This window comes from Copadichromis virginalis, linkage group LG2 (assembly GCF_057382275.1).
Source record: "Copadichromis virginalis isolate Kocher_CV1m ecotype Utaka linkage group LG2, C_Virginalis_male_GT1.1, whole genome shotgun sequence".
NCBI classification, from domain to species: domain Eukaryota; kingdom Metazoa; phylum Chordata; class Actinopteri; order Cichliformes; family Cichlidae; genus Copadichromis; species Copadichromis virginalis.
The window spans coordinates 29,114,937-29,138,879 of NC_140619.1; the positions used below are offsets into that span (position 1 = coordinate 29,114,937).

The window sequence follows — 23,943 nt, forward strand, 5'->3', positions numbered from 1 at the left end:
TTTTGAAAAATTACAAAAAAACAAAATAATACTAATAATCCTATGAGGGCACAAATAAAGACACACAAGACAAAATCAATAACTAGCCATAAATATTAGAATGGGGATGTGGTGGGGGGAATGAACAGACAGGTAAACCTTTTGAACAGAATGAATTTTCAATTTATTGATTGGCAGTTCCCATTTGTCTATAAAGATACAGTATAAAACACAATCATAGTTAAAGATACAACTCCAATTTTATCAGTCTTCCCCATAATAATAATAATTAAAAAAAAACAGTCAAATACAGAATATTATTATTAGAATCATTATAAACCCATTCAAATGCCTGAAACAAAAAACAACACACAAACAAAAAAGCAAAAGAAAACAATTATTATTAAAAGTTATGATATATTATTTGTTTTTGCTGCATAAGTGCTTTTTAATTTATCGAAATGCTCAACCCTATAAGTAAGGAAGGGGGTTTTTTTTGGAGGGAGGGGGGCGGGGGAAATTGGAATTCTGTGAAACAGAACAGAAAGATGACATATTTTATATTAAGATGAAATTAAAAAAAAAAAACAAAAAAAAAACAAAGTTATGGGTTACTGGCCCACCAGGCACAGTGATTTTATGACTTTTCATGATATTGCAGCCTAGAGGTATGCAGCCCCCGGTGGACATACGAAACTCATAAAATAGAAATTCTGAATCAATCACCTCATGATTGTGTACATTCATAATGCACATTTGGCCCCCGTATTGCACAACTGTAAACACTTCAGTATACCATTTCAATGCTAAACTTCTTACACGGTTTTGGCTCATCTCGTGACTAGAAAAAGGCACAGCAGCTGTGTGAATGTCGTTTTCATAGATTGTTCTGCAAGGCCTCATCAAGTGATACCACGGCCATTCTTCAGCAGTGTATTGGTCTGATTTCACATTTGGCTTTTTTTTCTTTTACAAGTTCATTGTACAATAGACAATACCCCTCTCTCCTCCCCCCAATTCAACACACACACACACACACACACACACACACACACACACACACACACACACACACACACACACACACACACACTTAATGTTTGATTGCACTATTGCACTGTTAATCTCCTAAAGAGCTGTCTCTCCTCTCCAGGGCTTTGTGAACTGTAATTATTCCACTGTCACAGACTTGGCCAGGTTTCTGGGAAAGTCAACCTTTAAAAAAAAACAAAACAAAAGAAAAGAAAGTTTGTTATAACAAATTCTCCATGATCAATTTAGCAGCACTGTATAACTTTTTTTTTGATAACACATTTCCCAACTCATTATATTAGTGTACATGGTAAAACAATTGCATCCTGGTAAAGATGTGCCATAATAAGGATTTGGCTATAAATGTTATACATTGTACATTGTTGTGATCATGGACTGTAAATAAAGAGTTCACAATTCTGACAGATAAAGTCTGTTTGCACTGTGGTGAGTAGGGAACATGAGCTGCCTTCTTAGTAAAGTAAAGCATTCACAAGGAAAGAAAAGATGAATAGACACAAGCAGAACCAGAGACATGGACAAAGCATTGGTATTCATGGGCACCACTATCCCTAAAGCGTATGTACAAGCTTAGAAGAACACATGCTGGCTGCCATTACTGTCTTTTTCAAGGAAATCTTTTTCAAGGCCAAATTCTGCACATGTTCGAGTGCCATGACTGTACCATTAGATTTAAGTTTTGTAATCAGTTTAAATCAGTTTTAAATCAGACAACTAGATGAAGTATCTTAGTGTGTTAGTGTGGAATTGAAATGAATGTGTGACAACATCAAATCCACATGCAAATAGATTCCACTGCAAGCATTTGAAAACCAAACAACAGAAGCACACATTACATTCATAATTAGCTGCTCTTAGCATTGGGTGAATTTGAACAAAATCAATATTGCTATAAATCTCATATTAACATCAATATGTGATTACTGAGGTATTACAGACATCGCAGTGACTGTGCATGTGCTTGTGTTTTGCTAAAACGATGCCCATTATTAGTCTTTATGGATATCTATTATATATCTAAATATGAGGATTTGGTCATGATGATTTCTTTATTCCCAGGACTCTTGTCAATAATCAAACCAACGGTTGCATTGAATACTTACATCATATCCTCGGAGGACAGCCAAGTGAAATGACATAAGCTGCAAAGGGATGACGCTGAGGATACCCTGCAGGCAGTCCACAGTTTGCGGCAGTTCGATGGTCTGGTAGGCATTCTTAGTCAACTCAGTGTCATCCTGGCAACAGATGATGATGGGCCGACCCTGATGAAGACAGACATCGAGAGGGCAAGAATATTAACATCAGTCTGTCTGTCCACTCATTTCTGTTGTACTTGGGACTTTCAAAATTTAGTATTTGTGTCTGTTTGTCGTACTTTGAGTGTGTGCCTTGGGTGGATGTGTAAGATGTGTTTTGTTAAAGACCTACTGATCTGGCGGTGACTTGCTGCAGAGCATTCTGGCATTTTGTGTAGCAGGCGTCCCTCATGATGATCATGATGACTGGCATGTGTTTGTCAACGAGTGCAAGAGGACCGTGCTTCAGCTCCCCAGCTAGGATGCCCTCCGAGTGCATGTAAGTGATCTCCTTAATTTTCTGCATCAGAATAAGAATAGTAAAACTTGCTTAGGATGAAGATTAATAGTAAGAATGAAGACAAATTACAGCACAGCCTACATTCCTTGCATGGTATGAAAGCTGTGTGAGCAGCTTTTTCTCATGCGATTTCAACTTAATTATATTCTTTCCTTAAACTTGTTTGGATTATATGATAGTTAGACATCTTCTGTTCTGCGTGTGTGCTCTTTTCAAGGACAATACTGTTGCCCATCAGCTACATGCTTACACTCTTTGTATCAGGGACCAGCTGATGATACTGAAGCAAGCCCACACAGCTATCAGCTCAACAACAAATATCCCAGAAATCAGAAGGGCATGCAGATGCAACGTCGCCTCGGCAATGAAAGAAATCTGAGAGTGGCAAATAAGATGTTAGGGTGTTCATGTCAGGTGACAGGAAGGAGATTAAAAACATCTAAAACACTCAGTGAATCATAGACGAGGGAACACCATGGCACAGACGCTGCAGAGCCAGAAAGGCATGTGGATTGTCCATGGCTACAAGGGGTGGCTGTAGCTCAGGTGCATGGCAGAGCAGGTCAGCCACTAACCAGAAGGCTGGTGGTTCGATCCCAGGCTGCTCCAGTCTGCATGCTAAATATCCTTGGGCAAGATACTCACCCCATGTTGCTCTCCGATGCACCCATCAGAGTGTGAATGTGTATGAATGTTGGATACTTAGCACTTAAGACCTTAGAAGAAGTGCTTGTGTGAATGGGTGTGATTGGGTGAATGAATTAGTTGTATAAAGCGCTTTGAGTGCTCAGACACAGTAGAAAAGCGCTATATAAGAACCAGTCCATTTACAAGGCCGGAAGTCGAAATGTAGATGGGGACATCAACAGAGCCAGTGCTGAATGATTTCTTCAACAGATCCTGGACGCAGTCACCTACTGACTACTTTTATAAGCTATTCCTTCATCGTAAATGTCACAGTGTTGATGACGTTTCCTGAGCCTTTGATGATTAGACGTTTTTTCTGTGTTGTGATAAATTAGAGCAAAGGCTTGACGGTGCATGATACGAAAAACCTCAGTAAACTTGTTCAAACTCGGCTGAGTCTTGTGGGTGGAATTGGACCGTCTACATGTAGTAGCAGAGAGGAAGCTGTTGTCAAAACTCCTCTGCATCATAGACAATGTTCCCTTCCCTCTACACAGCGTTGTGGTTAGCCAGAGGTGCACATTCAGCCAGAGACTAATAATGACTAAATGCTCCACTGAACATCACTCCTATGGCCATCTAGTTACATAACTTCTTTTAGTGTTGCCATTTGATTGTTTATAATTTTGTTAGTCATTATTTAGTATAGCTTTTATTTCAGGAACTGTTACAAAACAATTTCCCTGTAAGGATTATATAACATGTCCTGATTCCTAATTCCACTGTACTCATTTTACGACTGATATTATGGCTTTTTTGTAACTCACCAGTGCCCCCTCAAGGCAGGTGGCATAGTTGAAACCTCGACCCATAACCAAAAGAGACCTTTGCTGATACAGTTCATTGGCAATGGCCTTGATCTTCTCATCCAGGGACAACACCTTCTTTATTAGTTCTAAGAGAGTAAAAGAACGATGAGTGAACGATGCATTAATGTTGTTTAGCTTGAATCTCCACATCTAAATACTTATTTTGAATCCACAGAGGCCTTTTTGTAAGATTTGTTGGGGTACTGACCAGGTAGCATCTTGAGGCTGTTGATGATCTCTTCTCTTCTCTTCTGTAGGGAGAGTCTGTCCTCACTCATCATCAAGCCAAACATAATGAGTGAGACAAACTGACTGGTGTAAGCCTGTGTAAGACACACACACACACAGAAACACTTTATAAGCCCCCCTGTGCTGAACAATGAGGAAGAACCCACCAATTTAGAATCGACTCAGGGAGGAGCAGCCATCTGCCACAACCGGTTGGGGGTAAAACCAGTCGAGACAAGTATAGACCATAAACCAGCCATACCTTTGTGCTAGCCACTCCTATCTCGGGCCCAGCATTTATGTGGACTCCACAGTCGGTTTCTCTGCAGATAGAGCTGCCAACAGTGTTCGTTACACCAACTGTCAGAGCTCCCCGTTCTTTGCAGTAGCGCAGTGCCATCAAAGTGTCTGCTGTCTCTCCTAAGGAGCACAGAGAATGAAAACATATGTTCATAAACCACAACAATGTTCCTGTTTCAGGAAAAAATGAAAAAGGCACTGAACGTGGATAGGTGTCACACAGGAAATTACAGTGTAAATAAAGCTTTTCTTTCTAAAGCCACTTTCAGGAAAGTGAAGATAAAAAAGTGCTATTGTGCAACATTATCACCTGACTGGCTGATAAAGAAGCAAACATCATCTCTGAAAACAGGTGTGATACGGTCCAGGAAGTCGCTGGCCAGCTCCACCATGACAGGCAATTCCGTCAGCTCCTCGAGGATCTGTCTGGTCTGTAGAGCAAGTGAGTAAAAACAGAGGATTAATTAACACTGCTACACTCTATCCATACAATAATTTAATTCTTTGAACTCGTCTGTTACTAATGATTGCCTTCTTTACTGCAAAATGCCATCATCAAGCATATACAAGCTAAAATAATGATGTAACTGCTGTACTCACAGCCACCGCAGCGTGGAAACTCGTGCCACAGCCGATCATGATTAGCCGTCTGCAACGCTTTATTTCTTTCAGGTGGTCCTTCAACCCTCCGAGAACAACTGAGAGAACAGAACGTGAAACAGTTAGACCTACTGATCACTCACTGCATCACAACTAATGTCTGTCATACACTTTAGTGCCCAGTCATCATGTGTTTACCGCCTGCAGTTATTAAATAGTGCATTTTAGGAGGTAAATAAGGCTCATAAAAACACGTTTTTTGCTGTAGCGATCATAACATACATGTTTTTATATCTGAGAGTCATTTTTTTTAAATTCCCAGTTATATTAGAGGGTAGTGGGACATGCTAGAACATAGGACTGGCTATCAGTTCACTTGTCACCTTTTTTGGTGTCAAAACAAATGCGGCCCCTCATCGTGTTGACTACTGACTCCGGCTGCTCAAAGATCTCCTTCTGCATGAAGGCATCAAAGTTTCCTGCAAAGGACAACAGGGGCATACATTACCATCACATTCTCTGACACACCGTGACATGCTGAATGCTTTCCTAATAAGAAGTGAGACAGAAAATAAGGATGCACGGAGTTTGTCTTGTGGCTTTGTTTGCACGCATTCAGCCAGCAGAGGGCGAGCATGTGTAACTGTTGACTTAAATCTGCTGCACTGCATGCACAGTACTTGCAATTTGAAATTAGCTACCTAAGAGCCACAAAGTAATTTCAAATAGTTTCTGACCTTTCATGATCTGCTTCAGCTCCATCTGTAGGGTCATGATAGCTCTGACTGGGTCTTCACCGGCCTGCCGGTTCATTCTGTGGATGGAGAGTTTCCCTCCGGTCACTACTGCTATGTCATCATCCTCCATGTACAACACCTTGTTGGTGTGCTCAATGATGGCACTGTTGGTAGACAGAAAAGGTCATTTGGGGAAAAGAAATGAATGAGTAATATAAATTAGTAATATTATGTTTTTGCATTTTGAGTCACATAGAAGAGGCCTCACCTGGCGTCAGAAGCAAAATAGAACTCCACAGCCCTGCCATCCCCCACAGAGTTGATGGCGCTGGAGCTGTCAGCTCGGTTGCGACTGTTCTTCTCATGGACTTCCTCCTTGTGTTGAGCTGCAGGTCAGAAGTCAAAAATCAAGGTTCAGTGACATGCTGCTGTTTTTGCCATTTAGTCTTTTTACTAATTGTAGTCAACATACCCAGCCATTTATCCTTGTTGTTATTACTTATTAAGTTTCAAGCAAGTTCCCCTTACGACTAGACTTATCTTGGATTTTGTTTGCTTCTGTGCAAAGAATGGCTTACTTAATAATATCTTGGATTTTATTCCTGTATCCTTGGAGTTTGTTTCACTGTATTTCCTTTGTTTATTCATTTGTGGTTTGCACGTTTGCCTAATACACAAAAGTTGTCCTGTTTGATTACAGGGAGGAGACATAAATCCCTCTGGGGCTATGTCAGGAAGGGCATCTGGTGTTAAAAAAAAAAAAAAATCTGCCAAAGCAAACATGTGGAGCTACCTGCTGTGACGACCCCCTTGTGAAAAAGGGAGCAGCTGAAAGTCGCTTTTATTCAGCAAACATTACATTCTCAGCATTAGAAACCTGCACATTGCAAAGTCGAGAAGTAGAGTGGCTTTGCAGCTCAAAAAGATACTGTTTTTTTTTTATCGCAAATCAAAAGATTCAAAAGTATGCAGAGAAACAAAAAAACAAACAAAACCCCCACAAATTTGCTGAGGGTTGCTGAAGCCCCACACAAAGTGTTTATGCAGGGTGAAAGAGTGGTTTCCATCTGTGAAGTCTTATTGTGTACCTAAGACTGGGTTATTTGCAGAGGCAAACCATCCTCCTCCTCACATTATACACATACTCTGAATCTACTCAGAGTATGCATTCATGCCTCTACAAACAAATCAGCCTATAATTTGTTAATTTCCAAGTATACCTGACTTTTTTACTCATATCTGTCTGTTACTTTTCTAAGATGAAGAGGGGCTTGCTAAGGCTGGGACGTTTTCTAATTCTGACAAGGCTTGAAACTAAAAAAGAGAAATTTTATACATTTAATGTGAACAACAGACGAAGTGAAACACCGATTTTGTACTTAATATGTCTGGTTAATAAATTACTCTTTGCCTGTTAGCTAATCTGGGGATTTAAATTTGAGTCACTAAATTTAGAAAATATCTTATATGTAATGGTATATTTAAATAAATGACCCAAAAAGGACTTATCACGCCATTTTTGAGGTCATTTAAAACACGACACTAAGCTTTTCAGTGCCTGCCCTGGAAGTACCTCTGCCTTGAACTTTGGATGCCTTCATTAACAACCGCAGATAGATAAGATACTGCGGACACAGTCTACAGAAAGAAAGAAAGAACACCAGCAGGGCGGTGTGATCGTAGCAGCTGAGGATTTCTTTGTAAGATTCAATATCTGGACATTTAAAAAAGATACTTCAAGTTTTAGATTTTAGACATTCAAACTGTGATCAGTTTGTAACACCTCACTACATTTTCCCCTTCGTTCCCTCCACTATCTGCAGGTTCTGTGGGTGAAGGGCTGTGTGAATTTGTGCCAAGCAATCACTATAAACCAATGTAGCCACCTGAATCATCATGCCAATTTAAATTCAAACTCATGCCTGGCTACACCAAAATGCAGTTTGCTATAGCCAGGCAAGTAATACCAGTTCAGCACGCTTCTCCATCTCTCATTCAGCAGCAATGACTGGGAGTGTCTAAATGAGATCAGCAGTGGTTTTTAACAAATCCCTGTTGTGGTTTGACAACGCCTGACAAAAGCTTTATCAGGATCACTTTATTCAAAATGGGATTATTATTCAAACTACAGTCATTTATATTTAGCTCTGTATCCAGGATCTCCCTGCTCTTTCGTGTGCCGCTGTGGAAAGCACGAGGTGGGGAGAGCAGGAACAGCAGCAGCAGCAGCAGGACCCACTCACAGAACAGAGGCAGTCACAATAATGAAGCCAGAAATAGTGAGAATACCATGAAATTGAGGAGTTGGGGTGGAGGTGCGTCTGCAAAGCAGCTTGCAGAGGCTGCAACTGTATATAGCCCCAAAATATATTAAATAGCACAGCACGTATGAGAATTGCAAATGAGAAAGATCCACATCAGCTGATCTGATGTGGATTAGCTGACCTGATATGGCCGGCTGAGCTTCACTCCACAGCCTGGCAGAACTCACGCTCAGATTAAACATCGGTGTTATTCTTACTCATGGAGCATAGGGACTAGTGGTCAGCCTTCCCGCTGCTCTCACTGGACTGGGGTTTTTTAACAGTGGACACTCTATCATGTGAATACGCCACTAGAGTCAGTGAATGCACCAGGGTGGGTGGTTTCAAAAAGTTTGGACCCAAACTGGGGAAGTCTCGAATTTTGTTAAACTAAATGTTTCTCAAGATGTCATTCAATTTCCAAAACACCACTGCCTTTAAAACTTGACACAAAGTTTCCCTATTACACTGTAAGAAATGTTTTATTTTATTATTACTTTACAGTAAAAAGTGGAAAGCTGGTATTACTTTGACAGTAGCTGGGAAAATTATTTTGAGAGTGTGGGGTTGTTTCTGTAGGCTATACATGAACCAATCTCTATACCTTCTTTAAACATAAACATAGGCGTTGTATCTTAATTTGACTCTGTCCCAAATACACCATCCTGCTGCTATAAATACTAACTAGTGCATCTTATTAGTGGCTAAGAGCAAGGCCGAACAAATATTTGCTCCAGTATGAGTTTGCTCAGAATGACAGTGCCAAACTGTCACAGAAAGCATTAAAAACGTATGAGCTCAGAATATTTATACAGGTTTAGCTAAATTAAATTGGACTGACTAACCTTGGGACTGAGAAACACACATAAGTAAGAAAATGCTGCTAATGGTTTGGGTTTTCACCTCATCCTTAAATGAGCATTTAAACTTGGTACTAGAAACATGAAGAAAAAACATTTTCAAGCTTTAAATTGGTAAGAATTTTACCACACAGTTCTTAAGATGCTTCTTAAGCAGTGATGAAATAGCGTTGCTTAAAAAAAAAGGCGGGGGGATATTTATATTTTAAACTTCACAGCTCTGTTATAAGAAAGCAAATTGCTTCAGGGGGACTGTCCCAGTCAGTTGAAACTTCCTTGAACAATAAAACTACAACTGCTTCCTTATAGGGGTCAGATATCCATATGATAACCAGCAGGAGTGAGATCATGTTAGATAATTTAACAGAGCGTTTATCTTGACATTCCAAATATTTCATCATGTCCCACTTTTCTATCGTGCAGTAAATCTTCATATCTACAGTTAGACTCTAGGCCAGGGGTGGGCAATCTCAGTCCACGAGGGCCGGTGTCCCTGCAGGTTTTAGATGTGTCCTCGAACCAACACAGCTGATTTAAAGGGCTAAATTAGCTCCTCAACATGACCTGAAGTTCTCCAGAGGCCTGGTAACAAACTAATCATGTGATTCAGGTGTGTTGACCGAAGGTGAGATCGAAAACCTGCAGGGACACCGGCCCTCGTGGACTGAGATTGCCCACCCCTGCTCTAGACGGGCAGGTTTAGGGTGCAGTGTAAGTGAATATGGCACTAAAAGAGGAATAGAGCTCACCACTGTTGTACTGCACGGGGATGTGCTCGGTCAGCAGCTCATGCTCACTTCGCACACCGATGACCATAGGACTTCCTCTCCTGCCAAGATAAGGGGGGGGGGGAGAGATGGGAGAAAGATTAGGTTTCACATTCATCGTCTGCTTTGCAGGACATGTCCTGACATTCTTTACTATAATACTTCTAAACAAAGCAAAATATTAAAGAAATATTTTCGTTTGTTCTTGCTTATACTACTGCACATTCAGTGTGTTCAACATTAGTCCTCCATATTTTGTACATATTTCCAAGACTGCTTGACTGTTCCTGGAACAAGTCACTGGGTCCGCATTGGCCGTTGATGCCATGTGGACGTCTCTTATTGGCTCAGGAGGCAGAGAAAGTGTAAACATGTATCACAGGTGGGGGAGGAAGGTGTGAGGATGCCAAGCTTAAAACAGGAGACACCTTTACACGCACTTTAGTGATCGCAGTGCAAACAGTGTGTCAACACAAAACCACTTCATTGTGAGTTAAGAAGCCGTATTCTAAAGGCCTCTCCTTACTTCTCCTCCTTCTCTTGTCTGCATCTTTTCTCTCTGCTTCGCATGTCTCTGGGGCTTTGCTGACGTAAGCACGATGGTTGTTTTAAGAGGCGTGGGGCTTGAAAATGGAGGATTGCAAACAGAAACATGTGGTGGCCATCCAGTACAATATTGTAGTTTCGCCAAAGGAGGGAGAGATGGGAAGAAGTGAAATCAACGGAGAGCCTTATCATGATAACGATGTTTAAAGGACCACTTTGGCTTGTTTACACTAAACCACACCAAGCACACTCTAGTGTGTATGGCATGCAAGCATAGCAGAATCAGAGGGGTGTGACGTCTAACACAACAGCATCTGCATGGAATGGTGCTGGATCTACTTTCGGATTTGGTTAGATTCAGAGTGTTACAACTTCCTCTCCAGGCTGAAAGGCACAACAATAAAGTGCCTGTTACAGAGACCGGTGAGGCAGAAAAATGGCGCAATGCTACACCTTCAACAGGGTATGACAGGGACTTGTATTAAATAAAAGACACGAGTGGAAATGGCAGAACAAAGTCCCAGAAAGCAAAGCCGAGGTTGTGAGAGTAAAAGTTTCGCTGTGAAGGTCATCCATGATGGCAAAGGGTGGGTGGTGTCTAGCATCACTAGATAATTGAAAACATTCCCCTTTTCCCTCTGTCTTGGCAGACAATGCTGATTGTTAAACATGTAAACCACAAAAATACATCGAGTACGGCCAATGACATGCGTTATACTGATATCGGCTTTTAGAACGCAGGCGACAGCTGAGACAGCAGAGATTCATCTTAAATTTATCTTAAAAACACGGTGAGATTTTACGCCCACCTCTCATTTTGCCGCCCTCCTCATTTCTCTCTTCCTTCTTAACTTACTCCAGTGCGCTGCCTTTTCCCTGATCTCTGGCAGGGTCACTGAACCAGGAAAGGTATGAATAAACTGATGAGAAACAATTAACCTGGAGTTTCATGCGACCCAGCCAAATTTCCTGGAGCTGAAACGCGAACCCCTCATTGTTAATAAATTACAGAGAAGGTGGCCCAGGGCCAGGGGCCCAGAAGGGAGGGGAGGCTCTCAATTCAGTCTCTGGTCCTAAGATGCAGGTTGTACTCACACATAGCCGAACAAGAATTTCCTCAGCGCATATATCCACTATTATAAACAAAGGAAGTTCCAGAGTCCTGTCATAGTAAATGTAAGCTCAGATAAGCCACAACACATAAATCTAAGGAGCCTCCTAAAATCATATTGTATTGCTTTATTGTGGTAACAACAGGAATGAGTCACTCCCAGTGAGTCTGGTTCATATTCCTGGGCGGTATGTGTGAAAGACAGTGTGTGACTGAATGTGCGTCAGAGCGTGCATAATAACCTGGTTGCCACGGCCTCTCCGGGGAAATGACGGCTTTTAAACACGAGAGCAAAGGCCCCCTCCTATAACACAGGAAAAAAGCAATGGGAAAAAAGAATTCAGTTAAGCTTGATGAAATAATTCAGTCCAATAAATGATGAAGAAACGAAGGGTGAGGAAGAAGGATAATAATAATAATATCAAAATAAAATAAAAAGAAACATCTCAAAAAGTTAACGTAAAGTCAATTAACCATTCCAGGAAAGTGTGGGACCTTTGAGAGACACAGAGCACAAACAAATGTTTCTCCTGGCCCTACGGGTTTTAAACATGTGTGTGCGCATGTGCGTTTGTATGTGTTGGAGGGGGGATGTTAAGGTGCAAGGTGGTGGGTGTGCGTGTGGAAACTGGGGGGGTTAAAAGAAAAGAGACCCCTATTGTACAAGATCAGCTGTGTTTCGAAAGGACTGACTTCAAGTCTGCCTGTGGTGGTTATTGAAGCCAAACTGGCTGAGTGTGTGGCTGTGGTGGTGAAATATGGGGTGGGGGTTGAAGGATGGGTGGGTGGATAGTGGGTAAGCAAGCATTCAGTAGAGGGCGAAGGGATGGTGTCATGATCCGGGATTTTTTTAGTGGGCATCTCAACCGTCTGGTTCCCATTACTCAGAATGGCCGCCTATACTTCCTCTGTTCTTCTACTCTGCGACTGTGACATTAAAGCGTTACTCAAATGATTAAAAACTGACGTTTTTTATTTCATTTTATTTTTTCCCTTTTTTCTGTGACTAATGATGTCACTGATGATGCTGTCCAGGCGGTTGCCATAGCATGTGTGTTTGTAATGGAGCGTGTTTTTTAATGGACAGGAAATCTAAGCAGTTTCACAACAAGTAAAATACGTACATGAGTGTATGACTGTCACGGATACACTTTATGACATTCAGTGACAGTCTTTTAGCCTTCATGGTTACCAGCAAACTCGCTGTAAAACTTTTCCACTGCTTAAACTGAAGCAAAAACTGGAGAAGAAAGCAAAAGAGTGCATCTGTGAAGCCATGAAGTAGGCCATTGTGCATTGCTGCTATGAGAGCAACTCACCAGCTGTTTAATCACCCTCTCTACTAGCTTGGAGAAAGTGATGCTGTCATTCTCTCTGTTGTCATAAACATATTTGATCAGCTTCGGGATCACCTCTGTGTCTGTCTCTGACTCAAACTCGTAACCTTTGTTGATCTGAGGAAGGCAAAAAAAAAGAAGTTAATATTAATTTAATCCACACTGTTGAACTGTTTCTGTATTAAAAGCATTTAATGAATCTTCCAGCAACACACGCATGCTCAGTAGCTCAGAAACCTCAAAAGAATTAATGTGGAACAGATTAAAGTTTTGACTTAAGACTGAAGTCCATATTTTCTTTATGTAGACGAAAATTAGAAGAAAAATCCAATCAGATTTGTAACATCTAGTATCTTAATACATACATATATATATTTTCTTTTATTTGCTTAAGTGATGTGACAAATTGACTACCAAACCCATCTACATCCACAATAACAGTGTTATAATCAATGGAACAAATGGCAATGACAATAAGGCCTTTAGCATAGGAAGTGCGTTTACGTCAAGAGGATTATTTTCTAATGAGATGATTACGTACCAGGTACTTCTTCAGCTCTTTGTAGTTGGTAATGATGCCGTTATGGATGACGACAAACTCTGAGAAAGACAACAAGAGTGAAAAGATTATAGAAGCTATGTACCCGCTGCACCTTTAGGACAACAATGTTAAGTATGCGCTTAGGCAAGTTTAACACAAAGCACTGGATTTAACAGATACTCAACACTACTATCAATACAAGGTGGACAATTTAAAAGAGTACGAACAAGTGCAAAAACATATATTATCATAATGATAACAACATAATAAGACTGCTATATTTTTTTGCAAACTAATTTTGAGTCAGTTTTGTAATTTTCTGTCACACTAATTCTGATGAGCATGTTCTAAAGCCAAGGTACATAACTGACACACCTGTAAACGTGGCACACTTAGGACAAACGTTTTGGTTTCAGTTCATGAATAGAAGGCGTGCCTGTGCACTAAAAAGGTAGGCAGCATGGTAATTTGTTGGGCATGGATGTTAAAGCAGTAGTTGGAAGAATTCTGAGGGAATTTGAAAACAGATAGTCCTCAACTCATCGTTCTAAGCAACTCTGACCAAATAAGCAAAGAGGGCATTTGCATGTGCTTCACATGGAAAGGAGAAAAAAGTGAGCCAGCGCAGAGTTCTGACGTCACCCTGGACGTGAACCCAACTTCTTCCATGTGAAAGTCTCTCGTCAACCCTCTACAACAGAGATGCCAAACTCATTTCACATATGTACAGCTCACTTTGCTTTAATGCAGGCCGACAGAGTCAAAGATATTTAACCTCCTGAGATCCGAGCTCTTTCATGGCATGCACCTAATTTTGGTTTCTGAGAAAAATTAGATCAACATATGAGGACATTCGTTTAAAATGTTGATAGAAAAGTGTCAGTATAATGTCCTCATAAGTGGATATCAGCCCCTTGTAGAGAAAAATTAGGTATTTTGGTCTAGACATCCCAAAATGTGATGTTCACATATGTGGACGCCAGGTCCTAGGAGGTTAATGAAACATTTAATCCCCGACAAGTTTTAATATAAAAAAGACAGTAATCTCATTTTTTAAATTATAGAGATGTAAAATTAGCAAAAAAGATGTGGTAGATCATTGCCCAGGCTGGCCTGTATTTGTAAAACGCAGTTTTAGTTAAATCACCGGATTATTTTTTCCATAGTAGGTAGTGAAAAACAGGAACTTTATTATTTTGTGTTGTGTGAATGGCATTAGGGAGCTCTTTATTGGTAGGAAAAAATGCAAAAGTTATGAAAATACAGTTAAAAGTTTACTCTTTCACATTTTTCCAAAGCCTTCCAGCAGTCCGGATTGGAGTCTATATCTTCCATCCATCCATCCATTCACTTCCGCTTATCCTTTTCAGGGTCGCGGGGGGCGCTGGAGCCTATCCCAGCTGTCATAGGGCGAGAGGCGGGGTACACCCTGGACAGGTCGCCAGTCTGTCGCAAGGCTAACACACAGGGACAAACAACCATTCGCACTCACATTCATTTGCACATTCACACCTAGTGACAATTTGGGTTATCCAATTAACCTATCCCCACAAGCTGCATGTCTTTGGACGGTGGGAGGAAGCCGGAGTACCCGGAGGGAACCCACGCAGACACGGGGAGAACATGCAAACTCCACAAAGAAAGACCCCGGCCTGATGTTGGAATTGAACTCAGGACCTTCTTGCTGTGCGGCAACAGTGCTAACCACCGTGCCACCGTGCTGCCCGTCTATATCTTCCTTATGTCTGATATCCTTGCTCTGCAACATTAATTATTCGTACACCTGTGTAGACTTTCTTGCTCTTTATTCTATTTAGCTGATTTGATCTAAAAAGATCATGTAAAAGTAAAAACCAGCCCCAAAGAGGAGCAAGATGCTAATTATTAACATGCAGTTATTATGGATTTGTTTTTCAGTGACTTGCTGTCTATGAGGATCCCATAAATATATACTTTGTGAGTACATCTTACCATTATCCTTATCAGAGCGATGAGGATGGCTGTTGAGAGCGCTCGGCTCTCCGTGGGTGGCCCATCGGGTGTGAGCGATGCCAAAGTGTGTGCACAGTTCTTCATCAAGGTTCAGCGAGTCCTTCTCTGGACAAGCAAAAACACAAAACCAGCCCTGTTACTGACATGACAAGAATTCAGATGATTTTTAAGCTTGACAAATGCTAAAGTTTTTTCAGAATTCCTTCAATTGTTTTGTACTTTTAAAGAGGACGATGAGAAGGTTTTTGAGCTAATCAGAACCAAGTGAACAGACACAGAACCCCCCCCCCCGAGAAACCTACTGTAAAGCTCCTCGTCCAGAGCCTTGACCTTCCCTGTCTTCTTGATTAAACAGATGCTGTTATTGTTTCGGTCACTTGTTGTCTTGCTAGGGCCATCCACAGCAATACCTGGTAACAGGGAGAGAGGGTGAAGGTGAGGTGTTAACTCATTTTTTCAAACAAAAAGGCAGCAAACAGTAAAGTGTCAAAATGCTGTGCTCACTATAACAATAATGCTCACCACAAAAAGACATGAAAGATTTTGAACATGAGTTGCAGCAAGATAAGTTAGGACAATCAAAGCAGCTTGAGATACAATACGTTATTATAGGAGGTACTATTTCTGATTTTGCATGTGCGTGTTTGTTTTACAATGACCTTCTGATTCTGTTGCTTCATCCTGCTCTAACAGGATGAACAAATACGAGCATGTGTTTGTATGGGTGTGCTTTTTGTATGGGATACTATAGAAAGGCTCTGAGTTAGATGTCACTGTCAAAAGATCATATTGTTTTCCAGCCCAACTATCCCAAACATGACATGTTTCTCTTTAATGAAGGTACTGCGGCTTCGGATCATGCTTACAGACGACAATAAAATTTAATGACGAAATTCCCTGTTGACTTAGTGGTTTGATGTGTAGCAGGAAGTGGAGGAGGAGCTCAATCAAACTGTAGAAACGTGTTGGGGCTGGAAGGCAGAAAGAAAAACACACCTTTGGAAACTGGTGGTATTCCTGTGAGGGCTGCTATGATATGCCAGGTGAGGGGGAAATGGTTTTGATGGAAATCACTGGAAAGAGTCCCAGAAAGTCGATTCTGTTCATCTGGATGTAGCATTTTCAGATGAACAGAATTGACTTTCTGGGATTTCTTTCTCTGGGTGATTGAGCATGTATCGAGACACCGGAAAGAGTGGATCGTTCCCGATGCCAAACTTGGAAAATCTTTCTTAGGAATTTGGAAGGTTGAAATAAATTTGAACGATTAAAAGGCAAAAGATTTTATTTAAGCAGTGCCTGAGTAAATGGTGATACTTTCATTTTGGTTTTTAGAAGTCAGGAGAAGTTAATCTTCATCACTGTCACTGCAGGCGCAATGCTTTTTGTACTTAAAGGCTTCATGCTTATGTAAATGAAAACATTTCATGATGTTATTAAGTAAAATATAATATGCATCTGTGTGCTTATAGAAGAACATTTGATTGCGATAGGAGAGCTAGTCCACATACTCGGAGCTCACCCGTCCACAAGCAGCTCTAAGTGTTTACTGGGCAATAAGTTGGGGGCGGTGAGCTGTAATAATAAAGTCTGTAGGAGATTAGTGCAGTACTAACAATGTTCATATCCTTGAGAAAGAGGACACAATGCAATATGATAATATTCCTCAGCTTTAAAACGAAACAATCACACAGTTGTCCCATCTCTCGAATTTCATAGTTGAATCAGAAATTATACCAAGACTCCTCATATGAAGGCGAATGTTGTTTTCTAGGACCTTACGTAAGTGATTAAACTTGCAGTGTCATTCAAAGAGTCTAAAAAATCTGCAGTCATATCAGTCTTCAAAACAACTAATAGGACCTTCAAGTAAAGCACAAGCAAGTAGGCTGGAAGATGAGGAAGAGGATCTTTCTGCTAAGTATGAGGCTTACTTAGTAGATAAAGGCTGTGTCTCAGAGGCCAGTTTGATCTTGGTAAATGCTAAATGGACTGATTCTTTTATAGTGCTTTCTGCTCTCCCAGAGCACTCAAAGTGCTTTAAGACAGTTTAAAAGAATCCAGTGGTAAACTGCACAAATACCACTTTTCCTCATCTTTGTGCAGCCTGTAAGTAGGTGAAGTCGTGTCAGATACTATTATGTGGAACCTGAGGCTTAAGTTGTTATTGTCTAAATAGGTTTCCTCTGGGGCTATAAAGGCAATATCGGAAGGATATTAGTGTTGGAGGGTCCATACTTTGTTTCTATCTTCTAAATTCAGAATGTGGTCCAGTGAGCTTATTTTTTAAAACAGAAGTTGACCCAGAGTGTTCCGAGATGTGTTTCTGTTGTGTTGACTCATTATTGTGGAATGTTAAAACCACAGTGGTTATTAAAATGTGTTCAGAATTTGCAAATTGATGATGATCTATCTTTTAAACCTCGATGCACTGCTTTCTCCTACAGCTGCCTTTAGAGGTTGAGAGGATGGGTACTGGTATCCGCCATACTGGCGCTGTATTTACCTGGTATAGGAATGATAGCAAAACGAATGACACCACTACCAGCTAGAAATGTATGTAGGTCAAATATGCTTTTAGAAGGAAAGCTGTGCTGACACGTAACTTATATCACTTTGCTAAGAGTTACAGGTATCGAATGCTACACTGGTTCTTCTATACTTGAGAGTATTTCATTTCTAAGTTAGCCTACATGTGCTGGAAGCGGTTCAGTGGATAAGACTGTGCCTTTATAGAGATCACAGTATTCACTGCGTGCCTGCAAATATTATAAACAAGGGTTCAAGAGCAAATCCTGATATATTTAGTTAGTGTTTATGAATTGAATTCTGTGAAATGTTTCCTTGATTTCATACAGGGGAACTAAAAGCATCTGTGGTGCGTGTGTATACGTGTGTGGGTGTGGGAGTGTGTGCTAACTGTGAAGTTGAGTGTCTCACCTGCTGAATCGTACCCTCTGTACTCCAGTCTCTGCAGTCCCTTCACCAGCGTCTCAAATATCTCCTTTCTGGTGCGAGGCACTTGGTAATTCAGGTAGGCAAAGATCCCTTTTAGAGAAACAGAAACAGAACCGGAATCTTCTGAGAGGCTCAATGCTGCAGTCAGAGTTGAAACTGCTGTCAAAGTTCATTTAGTTTAGACAATTTATTAGGAATACTTCTTGCAAACAGCATCAAGAAACACACAGTGGATAGAAAACATTACTTGGTGAGTTTCATTAATAGGTCATTAATAAAGAAGATAAAGCTGCAATAAAGATTCACTATGACCTTCATCAAACTTAAGCTGCTCTACTTCATATGAGCAACTACAGGAAGAATAATCATCAGAGGATCTTTATTTTTGCGACAACGAGTCTGTAAGTAAAATGTAGTATAAGGACTTGTTGTAAGGTTTAGGGCATATGTCCTCTGAAGTGGTGGAAACACGACTACGTGTGTGTCTTTGCAGGAATGTTCCGGGCAGCTCTACTCCCGCAGGCACACAGCTGGCCATTGACGGACAAACATTGCACGCAGTGTTGTAGCAGCCAGGTAGAGAGGGTAAAGTAAAACTCCTGCAATATCGGCCTCTTCCTTGCAGGCTCGGGGTGAGGCCGGAGAACTGTTAAACATTTACTTCAGACTGTAAACGCTATTCTTTAAGAGCAATAAAATAATAAAAAAAAAAAAGTATTACACCTCAACCTTCCCGGGACAAAAGCGGGTCGCTGTGAATGAAACAGACCGATCTTTTGACAGTTGGATGACTGGTCTAACTGCTCTGACCTGTCCCTCACACCCGTGAGTAAAAACACTGACACGTAGCAGCTGAGTCTGAAACTTTTCAGGAATCCACACAGAGTCGAAAACAGAGCTCAAACTACACACAGTTCAAAGTGACTACATAAAACCTTGACAAAATGACACGTCCGCCAGTATCTTGCTTTGTAACTTGCATTTAAATCATCGGTAGTTTCACTGGCCACTGTCCATCAAAGCGACTCCCGTGCGTAATTGCCGCAACCTTTCCAACATCTTTCTAAAAAAAAGGCAAATTTACGAAGATAAGTCTTACCGCACATGGTTCAAGTTTCGTCCTCACGGCTCCGCTGAAAAATGAAAGAGAACGTTTGTAATTTCCCGATCGAAGTGATGCTTCTACCGCTTCTACATTAAATCCAGATGGACTGCGCTCTCCAGTTCACTCCCCCTCTCTATTTAACTACTGAATCCTGGAGAGGCGGCTGCCGCACCTCCTCTAACACCTCCCCCGTTGCCTGCTCTGTTAACCCCGTCCTGGTGTCGGACGCAGGTGTTCACTACTTCATCAGTCGAAAGATGGATGAACTTGGTTTTATCCCAACCCACCTGCCAGCGTCAGCCGGACTCAGGAGTTTGTAGACTTTGACCACAGTGTGAATAATAATAATGGCTTTTCTCTTTAGTTATGCATTTGGGTAAGGTGGGGCCCTGCCTTCTCTAATTCAGCTTCAACAGTTTTCACGGCACTTCTGGTTCTGAATGAAGAATCAGGCCTTCGCCATCACTGAAGCATGCAGGCTTTAAAAAAAATCTATTTGTTAATCTATTTAAATGGAAAAACGAATCGATTTAAATCCAGACTCAACATTTTAAACAGGGATCCGTTTATAACCACGCATTACTCTAAAATGACGTCTAGTTTTCTGTACTTATCCCCGAATTAGCAGAAACTCAGGAATCAATCGGCACAGTTCGTGATAACGAGGTGTTTGAAAAACTTGCATCAAGGACCATTGTGTAAGGGTGTCTACTTAAAAGAAGCAAAAATAGAACATTATCAGGAATGGTGATTCATTCATTCAGTAATATGGCATGTCAGGAATGTTGTCTACATGCTTCAGAGATCACTGTTTTTTTCTTTAGCTGTTATGAGTGTGTTAGCGTCCATTGCTTCTTTGTAAAACAACTTTTACTTCTTCAAGCGCTAAAGCTGCAGGTTTCCTTACATTTCTTCCCTTGTAGGTGTAAACCTTGCTTTCTTGGATTCCTTAGAGACCTTGTGGTCAGTGTATTCGGACTGGACTTGCAGTCCTAATCCTGCTGATTGCATATCCTACAGTTGGAATAGTGTAATAGTTAAACAGTAACACTCCAGTATTTATAGTTCTGTCATAGCTAATCATCCATTCAGTGACTTAAGCTACCTTAATGCGTTTTCCTGATGAACCTGCATTTGTAGTGAAAGGTGACAAGTTGAGTTCTTCAGAAATGTCCAGGAGTGGCTGTCTTTTGAAATGTCAATAAAGCTTTATATTTTTCTGCACTTAATGTTACAAATAATGTACGGAATAATCAAGATTAACAAAACAAAACAAAACAAAACAAAACAAAACAAAACAAAACCAGTTGCTATCCCAGGGCATATTTACATCAGTTATCCATAATTATGTAATTTCTTGCAGAAACTGAGATTTTAGCACATAGCCAGGCTGAGACGATGTCGTGTAGAAGTATCAGCATCTTGCCCAAAGATACTTCAGCATGCAGACTGGAGCAGCCAGGAGAAACTACCAACCTTTCAATTAGTAGATGACCTGCTCTACCTCCTGAGTCATCCTGAGTCACAGGCGCTCCAGCAGCTCAGCTTGTTAATAAACTTAGCATTTTTAAAAATTGTTGATAAAACTCTTTTTAGATTAAAAGTTGCATTGGTAACAAGAAGCATTCAGTTTTCAACAAATAAATCATCAAGTTAAGCCAGAAGACCTTGGTGGATGAATGACAACGCTATCAAAAACATAGCCTCCATGGTGTGGGCTGTTAAATTGTAATCATATGGAAAAAAAATGACTGTTTATTTGGTGGGAAAATAATTCTTTGTGAATAGATCCCCACTTCCATGAGTATGTGAATAGTTCCTGTTGTGTTATGTGGCCAGAAAAGCAATTTTTCTAGTCCCTGTCATAAAAATATACTTTGATGAGTTCTTGCAACTGTGTAGTGACCATCTGGTGAAATGGTAAACGCTCTGATTTCTAAAGTCTTAAAAAAAAAAAAAAAAAAAAAAAAACTCATTTCACAACTGCCCAATAATTCAGTTTTATTTCTTATACTGTAACTTTAACCCCTATCAGTTTTATAGTTCCTACTGCTTCTAGTTTTCTGTGGTGCAAAGGTCCTCCAAGTGCTCTGAACTGACTCCAAGGCAACATTAATTGTTAATGAAGACAATAAATGAAACGACTGACAGGTTTATGTCGATTTATGTATGATGTTAGTTAGACAGAGAGGCAGATATGAACTTATCTGTGCCCCGGCATGTAACTTGGTTGCATACGTATCAAAAGACACGGAGTAGGTAGTGTGCATGTGTCCACCCAGTTAAATTAAAATCCCAGACTCAGAGAAGTATGAAAAAGGGTGTTCCTGTGTTCCTTCTGACCACATCATATCCACAGTCCATGGCTACTTTTAAGGAATGTGTGACGGTCTGGCCAAGTCACACGCCTCGCCTCGCTTTTTCCAAACCCCATCAGCCCACACTGAGGGAGAACTATTTTGAAAATGGTGTTTAATTGAAGCCTATTGCGTACAATCCTCTTCCCTTTTTTTTGTACTCTCTGCCAGCTCATGTCAAGGTGTTCTGCTGTAGAAGTTTGTGAGTGAGAATCAGTGACAAGAGCCAAAGAACCACATTCCTCCCCTGGCTTAAGGGATTAATAAGTATAATTGTCTGTGCGATTTGACACGGTTATCCAATGAGATTCACCCCAAAGATCAAAGGTTCTTTAATGACTACAACGATGTAAAATGATGGGCTCAAAGAGAGGTTTGGCCCCAGCTTCAGTCAAGCTTTAATTCATTTTCACATTGAGGGTTTGAACCAATAACCCTTTAACTTATATTTGTCTAGTTAGTCAGTCTTTGATTTATTGATATTTCACTGGTGATTAATACCATCTAACTCTCTAAGTGCCAGAAATATTCATTAGGCCACACCCACATAAACCTAATAGCCATAAAAAAAATACCATAACCTTATAACCATATAAAAACAATAGTAAAACAACAATCATAAATTATTAACTGAACCTGTCTGGTAGAAAATGCATGATATGCAATGTTGGCAACAGTTCTTGTAATTTATAGTGTAATATTAATGAAGTTTGTGTAAACATTAGTAATGATAACACCTATATCAAGGTGATGATAACACCTGGTCAGTAGCCAACTCACATAGATAAACGAAAACGAAGACGCATCAAGCTTTGGAGTAGATTATATAAGGAAACACTGAAGCATGGGTGGAGTGATTGAGATTATAAAATATGATGTACTTTGGTCAATTGCACAATACGTGTCTTGGGTATTAAATTCTTCATTTATATCAGGAGATCCAATAAATGATTCATCTCTACTTTTATATGTTTTGCTTTGACACGCGAACACACACAGCAGGGGCTTCGTGGAAATGCTTAAAGTGTGCCAGACATCGTCACACTCTCCGGGCATTTACAGGCTCTGAATGAATGTTTGAGGTCTGAGTACATTAACCGGATGTGGTTCTTGTGTATTGACCAGCTAAGTCTGACTGTTTCAGACACAGTTTGTAGGGGATTCTCCCCTCACATCTGTTTCGAGTTAGATCGCGGAGGCCAGTACAGGAGAGCCTAACAATCTTTGTGGGGGATGGCAGGAAAATGACTATTGAACTGCACAGAAGAGACCAACAGCATGAGGGCCTGAGGCTGGAAGCTGGCTTATAGGAAACAGGTAGCAACTTTAGATCCCTCTTTCTTTGATTTGTTTTCCGTGAAAGCACAAAGAACACAAAGAAAGAAAAAAGCCATATATATATGTGTGTGTGTGTGTGTGTGTGTGTGTGTGTGTGTGTGTGTGTGTGTGTGTGTGTGTGTATAAAACCCAGAAGAACTGCATGCCTTAAATTTGTGTACTGTGCTTTACAAAACAGCAATACCATTATCTTTTATACTGCCTTAGATAAGTAGTGCAGTAAACGGAGAGTCTTTTGGCAATACAGAGGTAATTCAGCTCTCTGCTGGAACCAATATTGGATCTTGATAGTTTAAGAGGGAAGTGATCCAAGATCAAAGCCTATCAAGAAGAGACAAAGCTACTAAAATGAGATACCATACAAATTTTGCACATTTAGCTTTGAATACATTTACAAAAATCACAGCTGCAAAGCATTTGTTACTCAGACACTTGCGTTTTGTCTTTTGTGGGGGGCTCTTTGGGAACACAGAGACGCAGCAAGGGGTCATGTCTTCACGATTTCTGAGGAATAGAAAACTGTTATTGCATAACACAAGCACAGTGATCTGATTTGTACGCAACCCACATCTATGGTAATAGCCATACAAGTTTAACCCTATCCAAGAGTTGTGGACATGATTGATATTTATTTTCACAGGATACCTGAGGACAACCTGAGGGTCTGATCAAGTCCCGGTGGTCAACACCCAACCTCACCAGCCCCTATCTCTATCTCTCACTCACTCAGCTTGGT

The 23,943-nt window shown here is 40.6% G+C and overlaps 1 protein-coding gene across 1 annotated transcript; it reads right to left on the reverse strand.

The window, feature by feature from the left end:
• Positions 1-151: 151 nt before the first annotated feature.
• Positions 152-19,630, reverse strand: gfpt2 (glutamine-fructose-6-phosphate transaminase 2). Its single transcript, XM_085477880.1, has 19 exons — positions 19,507-19,630; positions 18,390-18,497; positions 15,752-15,859; positions 15,429-15,554; positions 13,458-13,516; positions 12,899-13,033; positions 11,822-11,883; positions 9,905-9,984; positions 6,261-6,378; positions 5,993-6,156; positions 5,639-5,734; positions 5,256-5,353; positions 4,966-5,086; positions 4,618-4,775; positions 4,336-4,450; positions 4,086-4,213; positions 2,464-2,631; positions 2,136-2,297; positions 152-1,194 (listed from the first exon to the last, which is right to left on the reverse strand). The coding sequence occupies exons 1-19, from the start codon at positions 19,511-19,513 to the stop codon at positions 1,150-1,152; spliced, it is 2,058 nt and encodes a 685-aa protein (XP_085334006.1). The 5' UTR covers positions 19,514-19,630; the 3' UTR covers positions 152-1,149.
• Positions 19,631-23,943: the final 4,313 nt, after the last annotated feature.